Below are 12216 nucleotides of genomic sequence, written 5' to 3'. Positions count from 1 at the left end.
GAAGGTGGGGAAAACGGCGGGTTTCTTCAGGATGCAGGCGGAGGGTATTAGATTGTAAGCTTCTGTGAACAGGTGGGGTTTTAGTGAGCATTTAGAACGAGCAGAGGAGACAGAACAGGGTAGAGAACTGCAAAGAAGTTATAAATATCATCCATTTCCATCTCATATTGCCTGAAATGTCAGTATTTGTTTCATTTTTTTTCCTGCAGCTAGATTAAGACGTCATGGACAATAAAGCCATGTATCTGCATACCTTCGACGAGAAGGAAAACGGATCGGTGTTTGAGGAGTCGTTTGACGGGAAGAATCTCTCCAAGATGAACCTGTGTGAGAGCTGTGAGTACCCGTAAAGCACCAAATGCTGTAAAATATCTACAGAACTGAATGGCGGGTGTCACCTGATCGTATTCATGAGAGATGGCATTTTCTGGCCTGGGGGGAGGGGCGGATAAAGCTAAGTGGCCCCATCGGCCCCTTACCCCCCTCAGTTACTAACATACACACTGGCACACATCTACACGGTCTCATACTAACACACACTTACATACTCATCCTGACATGGACTTTTACGCACACATCCTAATACACACACACACACACTTACACACAGGCTTACACACAGGCTTACACACAAACACACTTTTTTAGTTGCTGCTTGTGTGACCTTGCTGCGACCTTGCTGCGTTCCTGCCTCCTTAAGTTTGCTGATGAAGTGAGATCTGCCTCTTTTCATATGCAAACCAACTTAATTGAATAACTTATTAAAATTATTTAAATTTGAATATTCAGCCAATGGCAGCCTTGTATTCTCATGGGTTGATGTGGTGCCGGCCAGTTTAGTGAATGTTCATCGGAATATTGTATCGTCTTGATACCCCAAAGCAAAACAGAGATGTCCAGGTTTACGTGGTCAGAGATTTGTCACGATCACTAAGATTGTGGTGTTAAAGGCTAAAAAAATGGGCTTATGGGGGCTGGTGCAAGGTGGCCCCCAGAAGTTAAAGGCGCTGTTCCACCTACTCGGATGTACTGGATACTTTTGTAACTAAATGTTGCATTAAAACACAAAAAGAGGAACTAATAGGTCGCTGCCACAGAAATGAAAAGGTGGGTTTGCTATGTCGGGGGCAGATACAGGTGGAGAGGCAGGTGTGACAAAGTGACACGCACAGCAAACGGACACCGGACTGATGTAGGGTGACCACATCAGCCATGTTTTCCAGGACAGCGCAGATAAAAAGCTGACCAGCGCAGATAAAAAGCTGCCCTGTAGTATGTGGGATGTATACACTCATGGGAGGGAGCCAGTTAGTCAGTTATACATCCTCCATGAACACCTGAACTAAAGCAGGGAGGCCGACAGGAAACACAGCCAAGCAGAGACGGAGCAAACCGAGACGCTGGGCAGGGCAGTTTATATACTGTAGGGATCAGGTACAGGAAGCGAGCACAGAACACTTGAACGAGACCAAAGCAAACGAGCACAGAGAACTGGATGCAAAGATGCCCAGTGAAGGCTACAGCCTGACAAAAATGTCCGTTGGATGTGTAGCGTGTTCCAGGGCTAATTTTATGAAACACATGGTTCAAGATCACACGATTATGGCACGGGTTTCCTGCTTGCTCACAGATGTCTCTTGTGCTATAAGGTTGACGCTGAGGAGCGCACAGGAGTCTCTAGGTGGCATATACGCAAAGACACATCTGTTTCAGCTGCAACCCTTGCCAAGCTGTCCCTGAAAGGAACCTTGCTGTCAGCCTAGAATGAAATCCTCCGCCATATTGGCAAATTCTGCCATCGTCAAGATATATTGTGACCATTAAGGGGACCAAAATATCACGTCGGATTAACACAGTTAGGAAATAAAGCCACATAAATCTCCACTTAGCCCACTCCATAGATGAGTAGATGGTTGCCGGGGGGCCCCCTGGAATCTGGACCCATAGGCACTCTTTTGTATATATCATCGCAGGAGTGAAAAAGAATTGTCAGAATAAAATATTTATTGATGTTCTCTGGTAATGATAAATCTCTCCGGCTTCCAGGAGCTTTAGAAACCTCCCCCTAATTTCGGGTATAAAAACCCAAATTAAATGAATTATTACTTTAGAAACGGGGTCCCCGACCCCCATATTATCTGATAGGAGACCACCCACAGTATAAATTCCTTCTGCATGTTGAAGTCTGATGTATGAGGGGGGGTTTGGCAAAATGCCGGGGTTCACGTCATTCAAAACAAATGTTTTTACATATGGACTGTCACACGTGTCTACCTCAAGCCAGTTTTTTCCACTAAAATGACATTTCCGTGTATATATAAATTAAATATGTGACACTTATGGGTATCCACAAAATAATGAAATAGATTGTAAGCTCTGCAGAACAGAAGCTTACCACAAGTTCCCTAACCCATCATCGTAACTGGTAACTTTCTAAATGAGCGGCACTGAGACTCATAAAATATATTAACCCTTTAATGGCCCGTGGGGAAGATTCTATGTAGCGACTCACCAAAGTTGTTACCCGAATGGCTCCAACGCTGGTCATCATGGAAACCTTGAGTCTTTGTTATTTAGTAATACATGTAAATAAGTCACCTGCATTCAAGCAGGGATATCAAGCATAACATACTGGGAGCAAAAGCACCAACTGGGAGCCTTATTTATGATAACAGCGGGAAGACTAGGAAGGAGTCAGACTGTGTGACCCGGAGAATCTGCCCCTTCACCCTGAGATTGGGGCAAAAACCCTGATAGTTCCCAGGTAAGGCCACCAGCCTTCTCTTCCACGCCACCAACTAATCACCACAATCCCCATGCTCAGCTCTGTATCAAACCTACATGAAGCAAATCCTGGATCCTACATTCTAGAATACGGCTGGTTTTGCCTTATTTTTTTGTAGAAATCGCTTAAAAACATTATTCATCTTTTGGCAGAGAAAGGCGTAATAGGCTTACACTCCGAAAACAAGGAGATTTTAATAACGTTACCATTTTATAATGTTCTTTGCTGAACCCTCCAAAAATGATTCATATTCTAACTGGAAGGAACATTCGGGATTTTGGATGTTTTCGATATCCCGTTCGTACTTTTATTTTAGGCATAGAGGAGAAAGACATGACTTGACATTTAACAGCCCGGTCTAGAAGTCAGCAATAAATCATTTCGAGTGTCTCCAGTTCACGCACTCAGATTCTTAGGGTTACCTAAAGTGTGAAGATCGAGTTGATTGCCAAAATAATCTCGTGTGCATAGGAGGCAACGGGGAAAAACATGTTCGGAGAGGAAAAGAGTTAGAGAACGAGGCTTTTGGAAGCTACAGACTTTAATCCTTGGCAGGGAGGGAAACCGCGTAGGAAAGGACCACGTTGGTATTGGAGAACGCGGCAGACCAAGCACCTACATCGGTCGGATGGGAACAGCGTGAGCTTGGTTTGGTGAAAACATACAGTTGGCCAAGTCTGTCCCAATCCGCGATATTTTAACTCTGTAGAGGTGACCTCACTATAAAGCTATTTTTATGTTTTTAACCCATAGAGCATTGGAGGCCGTTGGGTTTGCGTGTAAAGGTGTCTCAAGCACGCCGTAGGGCCAATGCGTATTTTTTACGTGAGACCTGCCGTATTTTATGGTTTGTTTTGTACCTTTTAATGTACATTTTTGTATTTTGTTTTTACAATCTTGGCAATACGCCACGGCAGTTTTATACATACCCCCCCATGTTGAGTTGAATATTTTTCCAGCCCCTGGTGAAGGGTGATGGGTACTGTCTAGTTTTGTGTCTATAAAGATGGTGGGTCTCTCCGGGTTGCCCCTCTGTGTCACGTGAGTGGGGCCGATGTTGTACCGCCTCTCCCTTTGTTTTCTAATATGGAAAGCGCCCGGCTTTAGCACCGTGTGTGTTAAGTTTCCAGGGGTCATTTGATGCGACAACCAAAAGATAAACCCAATTGTAGGAACTGTTCTTAAAAATTCAGGACTTCTAGCAGCTATATTCTATCGGGTCTATCTAGAATAGCATCGGGTCTTATCAGTAAGGAATATTAGAATGTGGCGGTCCCTACCGACTTATTACTCACATATGGCTGGTTTTGTACATGCGCAGTGCATGTTCTCCAGTAATATGGTCCTTATAGTTAATGCTGCCTACCTGTGTCTCTGATTCAGTCCCTACTTTGTTGTCACCTGTAGGACAGAGGTCTGCGGTGGGGGAGATAACTCATTTGGATTGAGAGCTAATTATGTTATTGAAAATAATATACATTTTTCACCAGGGGGTCACAGCCCCCCCTATCACCAAGCAGATAGCATACCTCCCCATCTCCAACCCTGCAAATTGGAATACCAGGGGGCGGAGCTTGCCAAGTAGCGTGTCACTCAAATTGACAGCGCTACTGGGCATGTGCAGTAGGCATTCTCCGGTGTACGGGACCGCAGGACCGCAATTCCGCTGTCCCACCGAGCTTGGCAGGACAGGAAGATAGAGTGACAAATCAAGACTGTCCTGCTCAAAGTGGGACAGTTGGGAGGCATAACATAGGTCCAAGAACTACCTAATAAATAGGTATTGAAAATGTGAATTTAGTGTTAAGGATTTTGCAGGTCCTGGGGCAGGACAAACTTGCATGGCTTCTTCATCCTAAGAAGTAAAAGTTCCATTCTCCTTCTAGTCTTTGCATGTCTCAATGAAGAGAAACGCTGGAGGGTATGACATCATATCCCAGCTCATAAACATTCCAAGGGCCACAAAGGGCCTCATTTATTTAAGGGAGTATATATATATATATATTTATATATATATATATATATATATATATGGACATTAACAGTAACAGATGTACTGCAATAAAAAGATGTTCCTTTACTTGGCTTTTGAAGTTGTGGAGAATTGCAGGTTGGCGCATGTAAGATGGTAGGGCGTTCCAGAGACGTGATGGAGCAGTAGCTGGTAAAGGAGCAGAGAGATGTCCATTAGGGGGTACACGGCGTGTAGGTATATGGTGAGATATCAGAGATGAGATATAGGATGGGGATAATCACGTTGTGGAGCTGTGGAGATAAGAAGAAGGGCGATCCGCTGTTTTATAGGAAGCCAAGGCATAAGTTTTAGTGTAGGGTTAAATAGCATGCTGGAAGAAAGATTGTATAGTGGAGATACTGGGTGGGAAATGATTAGTGGATCCATAATTGCTTTGATTGTAGGGTGAGAGAGGGACGGGAAGATTTTTTTAACCAATATTACGAAGAAAGGAGAGACGAGTAGTAGTGGATTTGTTAATGTGGCTAGTGAGAGAAAAAGAAGAACCCAGAGTTAGCCCTAGGCATTGTCCCGTTGCCACAGGGTAAATAGCAGAGCCATCCATAGTACGACTGAAATGAGATGTTGGACGGGATTAGTTTAAAAAATATTTTTTTTTAAAAGTGGGTCCCTGACACAGGTGGACAAAAACCTTTGGCCATAACAAAAAAAAACAGTGTTAAGTAGCACTTCCCATCCCGTGGAATCTCCTGCTGAATAAAATGATTCCACTGGTGAATTATTGAAGCATTGAGGGTTCAGGGCTAGTGATGACTCCCAAAGTCATGGTGTTCACTTTGTCTCAGGAAATTGTTAGCACGTTGTGAATTTAGTGAGCCAAAGCTGGCACTTCTCGCCTGCTTTGGAACTTGTCTTTACGCCCACTGGAGAGCTGGAATAATTTGTGGTGGAATCTGCTATTTTATAAACCCTAAGGGATAGTAAAGCCTCATGGCAAGTGCTAGAAAAAGGGTAATTTAGTGAGTAAATGAGCTGTACTAGGGGTAGGGCTAAATGGAACAGCCTCCCAGCAGATGTGGTAGAGGGTAATACAGTGAGAGTATTAAACATGCATGGGATAGGCATACGGCTCCTGAATCTAAGACGAGACCAACGACTGATTAAGGTTTGAGTCTTTACATTATTAACAAATTGGCAAATTAGATTCTATGCATCCCTTAGAGTTCCAGCATGGAACAGGCAGCCTAATATGGCTGCTTGCTACATAGTAACGAATGCTATATAAATAATTTACCATTGTGAAAGATGACTGATACCTGCCAACATTCAAGGATTATTCTATGTGATGTCACAAGTGCCCCCCACCACCACACTGTAAGCTAGATACCCACAAAAAATTAGGACACAATACTTACACAAGAGTATTTTTTGTTATTTTTTCATATAGAAAACAAGCTGTTGCTGCTAGTGAAAATACCCCAAGTCCTGTTTTTTTCTCGCAGCGCTGTGAATTTCCATGTTATTTCGGATCTCAGGACTCCAGCCAGATCCACACTTTGATTTGTACTTAAAACCTTTATGAAACATTTTCACTTCATTTGCTTAATAAAGTTTTGGCAGGAAACCTGCAATCTCCGTACCACCAAGAAACTGGAAAACGAAAAAAACAAATGTCAGAACATTCCATCCGAGAGACCAAGATAAAAACAAAACATTTAACGTCAAACTATAGCTACACATGTGTAGAAATGAAGCCTCATGGGTCTTCAGATGGAGGGGTCTAAAAGTTACTGGCTTTTTATCTGCCATACTTGGCTTAGTTTGTCTAATAGCCGTTCTTAATTGTAAATCCAACAACGTTTGGTGCGTATTTTAGTGACCTTGTGCTGTGAAAGTTTCTTGTTTCTTATGTCTTGGGCATTTACAAGTGTCAGGTCTGGAAAACCCAAAGAGAACTCCATGAATTACCGATGCAACTAAATGTGGAGATCATGCCAAGCTGCGTTTGAAGAAAGCACAATTTAAGGAAGAGTTGTTGTAAAGTTCCTTTCTGGGATGTAAATAAATTCCAAACCTATCCTTATCCATCACGAAGGCCAGTTTGAGGAATTGGCTATAGCGTGTTTTTGCAGGCAGGGCCAGCCCCGTCATATAGGCAGCAGTCTTGGGTGCGGAGTTGGTGAAGGCATCTCTAGGGTTCTCTCATGCGTTCACATTGAACATAACCCACTGTAAATGAATAAGTGATGTGCTAACTGCCTTCTGATACCTGAACCTCAACCAAACAAGGACTTATATATCAGCCATCAGTCACAATTGGTTCTAGGACCTCAGAGGTCTTCTCAGATCCCATCCATGGAAGAGACCTTTGGGGTCCTGAACGTTTATGTAACTTTACATCTTTTTCTTTGTTGACCTGATACAAAGTATCAACTTTGACTAAAGGCTCCATTCAAAAAGACAACCTGGGCTATGTTCCCTCCGCTATATTATAACCGAGTTTCCCAGCCACCTCCTACTTTTTCTTTACAGAATAATAATAAATAAAAATTCAAGTCCCATCGTTAACTAAAACACATGGACATTTCCAATTCTCAGCGTAGATTTATTTGACCAAAGAACCACAAACCACAGAAATGAGATCGAACTGCCAAGGAGCTGTCCAGAAAACAGTGTGGGGGGGTGGACAAATATTGTTATCATATCCGAAGCACAAAGAGGTGGCCAAAAACATTGTGTTAATTTTGGCATTTCTACCAGCGGCTGATACGACGTGTGAAGCAGAAACATAAACATGCGTTGGGGGGGGGGGTATGTACAAAGGAGTTGCAACTACGAACGTGCCCATTCGATTCATGTCAGGCGTCGGTATTTTGCAATTGTAAATTGATGAAGCGCTTTGACTGAAAAGCCATAATCCCATAATTTATGTCACAAGCATGATTTTAGGCATTCTCATGCTACACATTTATACATAACAACTGTTGATTGCTAGATCACTGGGCAAGCAATTCCTCCATTAAAAGGCTTACTGTACATGTCCAATAAAAATCATTGGTTTAATTGAAAAAATAGAGATTATAAAAATCCTCATTGGTGGGCCTTATAACATGCTCCATGAACCATCGGTGGTATGTAGGTCCTTCAAGGTGTCCTCGTGGTCCATTTCATGTTATTTTAATGGAAAAAAATCTGTTTTTCTTTCAAAAACAAGGAAATTTCTAAGTGACCCCAAATTGGAAGCGGCACAGTGGACACGTCCTTTCCGCAGCTGCTAGTAACGTAAGGATTTTCCACGTTTGTTAACCGGTGAGGCAGGTAGGCACCATAGGAACCAGTTAAATATCCTTGCTCATTGGACCACTCCATTGGTTGCTATGGTGACGAGACCACGTTTTAAAACTTAGGACCAAAATTAGCTTTTTCGAAGTAATCTTCATTGTCTCTTAAACATCAGAGCAAAGGCACCTGTTCCTGGGCAAGTTTTCATTAAAAGGGCACACCGAGTGGGCTGCCGGTCAACAGAGCCACACACTCACCCGATCTGCCACCCCATTGGTAGATGAGGTGCTGCAGCGTGCAATCAGTGCCTAGATATGCCTGGCTGCACGATTGGGCCACGATTGCTTTACATATATATTGGATTATAATCTATTAACTTTTATCACCTCTTGGTAAATGTTCCCCTTTGTCTGTTTACAAAAAGATTTTCCTTCAGTTCGGAATAATTTTAGATTTCTAGTTTATAAACCAATATTCTCAAAAGGATCACATTTTAAGAGCGGTCCTGTGGTTGAAATCGTATAACTCGCTAAAAAAATTAATTCTAAGGGGATGATGCATTAAACAATTCCTTCCAACAGTAATTTCTTAAATAAAGTCTAAAACACGGTTTCCTTAAGTGGTTACTGTCGCTTTATATGTCAGGGTGGTGTACCATTCATTGCGAATTTTTGCTGGCGCTAAACAGGTTAAAAGGAATTTTGTATTTTGGGAAAACTGCCTCTTTTTTTTTTGGAGAAATGATGAGTAATTTTGTAACGCTCCATATTTTGGAAGGTTCTATCCAGAATCCTGTGTATCCCTGGATAAACTTTCAGAGAAGGGCGATTATCCACCCATGTGACCTTCTACAGATGGCCTCCGGGATCTGCTTACTTAAGGCCTCCGCCCGTGTACCATTTACTACCAGAAACTTTATTGCTCAGGTAATTTTATTGTGGCCTATGGAGCCGTCTTTTTGTAATTAGGATCGCCGCAACATTTCCCTGACGTTTACACTTATATCAGGTCCTCAGAGAAGAAGAATTTGGCCAGAAGTCACTAGGACCAACCCACTCACAAACTTGGTGTAACACAAAACTCCACAGCTGCGTAAAGAGAAATATGTGAAACAACAAATTGTTTGCATGATCCATATATGTTAAGGTTCTTCTGTAACCAAAGGGGAAAATAGTCTTCCAGTAAAACCCAATTACTTTGTTAGGGAGGACTGGCTGTAATTGAGAGTTGCCAGAAAGCCCATTTTGCGGCTAAGAAAGCATCTGGAAAATGGAACACGCGCTTTTCTTACTTGCTACTTAAACTTATTTACATTTTTATTAAGCAAAGCGCAAATTTAGATAGTTTTTGTTTTAATGTTTGCCGTGTCAGGAGGCCAAGAGAAATTACTCACTCCAGCAACAAGAACCTTGAAACAGGACCCTTTTTGGCTCAGGACTGCCCTTGTGGCAGGTTTTTCCTCCGTAATAGCATAAATGAGCTAAACTTGAGATTCTTCTGAGAAGAACTGCACTTGTTGAGTTGATTTCAAACCATCTTTGGCCTCTATTTCGCCATTCGCAGATGTCTTGCCCTCCACCTCAAGCAGAATGGCTATCCATTCTCATTTGTGCCTAGATCGATACCAACCAGATCCCACTGATGAGGCATCTTAAGACCTCTACGTACATCTGGGTTTGTTGATTCCCTCATGCAGAGAAAGTTTACCTCTCACTTCGGTTCTGGACTGCCTCTATGGCAGGATTATACTGATATGTACACAAGAGAGCTGAAACGTGAGACGCTCCCGAGCTGGGGTGCACTGTAGAACAAGCTATTAAGTCGCTAGCCGTTCTCGGTGAGCTGATCTCACTAACTCCCAGATGTTAAAATTCAATGGACCTCACAACATCCTAGCAGATGGCATCACCAAGTTCCCCAGAGCCCTTTCAAACTAACTCCTCAACTCACTGGGTCATTCTTAGGGATACTCTTGGCACTTGATGCACCCCAAGAAGGTTATTGAATGCCTCAAGGTGAACGTTGTCTCAGGTCTCACCTTCAGCTAAACATACAACCTTTCTGTCTCACTCCGATGAATTCTCTTAATATCTTCTACAATTTAAGGATTCCAAGTTTGGAAGAATAGATTTCAAGCTGGTTGAACACAGTGTATACCGACGTTGGGTTCAAGTTTGAGTTCTTGGCTGGTTGCAACATGGCAGTTGGCTTTGGACTTCATGTAAGAAGGCCTACAAACTGTTCCTCTGGCTGTACATTTTTTACCACCAGCTGTATGAAATATAAATATATAATCGTCCTTAAACGTCCTAATGTAGTTACTTAAACATTCCTCAGCGATGCTGAAATAGCTGGAGGCAGATAGGGTGTAATCCGCGTGACTATGGACACAACTGGTCTTGTTTTTGGATTTTCTCATTCCAACTGCGTTTCTATCAGGAATGAGCTCATTTAGGAGATCATGACTTGGGTGTACACTTCAGCCAAAGCATACAATGTTGTAATGTTGATATCTGCCCATTTATCTTGCTTTTCAAGACATGTTTGGGATGAAATATCACAAAAATATGCTCTTGGTTTTTTGTTTTGTTTTAGAAAATGCTGTTTTTAATGCGATACATCTAGTGTCCGGCGACACTCAAGTTCTGTTCCTCTGTTTATAATAACCTGGTATTTTTATGGTATGAAAAACTTTTCAATATTTCCATTTTGCCTGAACTGGAGTTTTATGAGGAGTATCTGTTTTTAATATTGACAAGTTAATGAATAGCAGAAGGGAGGTTAAAGTTTCTTGAAATTTAACCTGGGAATATTACACATGTTCTCCATTTACGCTGCCTCTTTTGAAAAACTCATTTTGCCCTTGACTTAGACTACCACCTGTATTTCGAGGATGCTTAAATCTACCTTTTTTCTACCACTAATTTCCTCATTTCTTTTTCTAACTGCATTTGAGGACATTCTTATCTGCACCCCCTCCAAAGCTAACATGCCTTTGACGGTCTCACTCAATAACAATGGTGTCACCGTTACTCCTACATGCTTGTTGTGTCTGTGGCACCATTGTCCTCTCATTCACCCCTCACATTTCGTCTGTTTCCAAAAACTGCCCGCTACATCTTAAATACTGCCCCTACGTACCTCTTCCTAGCTCAAGATGCAACTAAGGTTCTTCTTCATGCCCTCATTACCTCCCATTTTGACTACTGCAACTCATAGCTGGTCTTCTTCATACCCGTCTTGCCCTTGACAACCCTTCAAGAATGCTGCCAGGCTTATGCTCCTAACCCATCGCTCTACAAACATCTCTCCTCTTTCTCGATAACACTGGCTACACCGTCTCGCTTCAGGACTAACATTAAAATTCTGGCTCTCGCCTACAAAGCTCTTTGTGGTGGTTCCCCTACCTACATCTTCTCACTTATCTCCAAATACACACCTACCCAGTCCCACCGCTCATCTGACGATCTTGGCCTGTCCTCTGCTCTAACCTCTACATCTCATGCTTGTATATAAGACATCTGTCCTTTGGAATGCCCTACCCCGACTCAACTGACTCTCCCCTTGTCATTACTCCTTCAAAAATCCCTTAAGACCCACTTCTTCAAGGGAGGCGATCAGCCGCCAAGTTAACTCCCCTCCTAGTACCTACCATCACCTCGCTTTGCTGTTGGGTGCCTATGCTAAGGTGAGTGCATGGCACCCAGGCACCCCGGTAATCGTGGCGACCAACGGGGTCATGTAACACGCATTATGTAAACACCGTTACATAGGTTTTCTGTTGTATAGAATTATAACGTGACAGTTCCACCTTAAGAACCTCATGTTTAGTGGTTCCGGCATCCGATTATATAAGACTACAGCGCATGAAGAGTTTAAAAAAACAGATACGGAAACTCCACCCGAAGGACAACTGGGTCTAATATTCTGTTTCCAAAATGACCACTGTGGGAAAATCGTTACTCACGTATCAGAAACTATTGGGCTTTGTGGTTACGGGCAGCCCCGACCATTCCATTTTTTTATTATTTTCTGCCAAGAACGCTTGCCAGATCGCACACTGCACCTGCATGCAACGTATCCTGCATCCAATTACCAGATAGCTGCGATTTCAGACCAAAATAAAGCCCTTCTATTTTAGAATGTACAAATATCTGGTGACGGAAGAGATTAT

At 42.6% G+C, this 12216-nt stretch overlaps 1 protein-coding gene across 3 annotated transcripts in view; it reads left to right on the top strand.

Annotated features, from left to right (window-relative positions):
* The first annotated feature begins 224 nt into the window (after positions 1–224).
* Positions 225–12216, top strand: part of LOC149283142 (scavenger receptor class A member 5-like) — a 99331-nt gene continuing 87339 nt past the window's right edge. For all 3 annotated transcript variants that reach the window (XM_089497932.1, XM_089497931.1, XM_089497930.1), the window contains exon 1: positions 225–336. In XM_089497932.1, the coding sequence (XP_089354058.1) occupies positions 225–336 (112 nt within the window). The remainder of the gene's footprint in view (positions 337–12216) is intronic.

The sequence above is a fragment of the Sceloporus occidentalis genome, unplaced genomic scaffold (genome assembly GCF_023333645.1).
Source record: "Sceloporus occidentalis isolate IW3139 unplaced genomic scaffold, rSceOcc1.0.p SCAF_111, whole genome shotgun sequence".
Classification (NCBI taxonomy): domain Eukaryota; kingdom Metazoa; phylum Chordata; class Lepidosauria; order Squamata; family Phrynosomatidae; genus Sceloporus; species Sceloporus occidentalis.
Note: the sequence above shows the minus strand (reverse complement) of the source record. Positions and strands in the feature narration are given on the sequence as shown.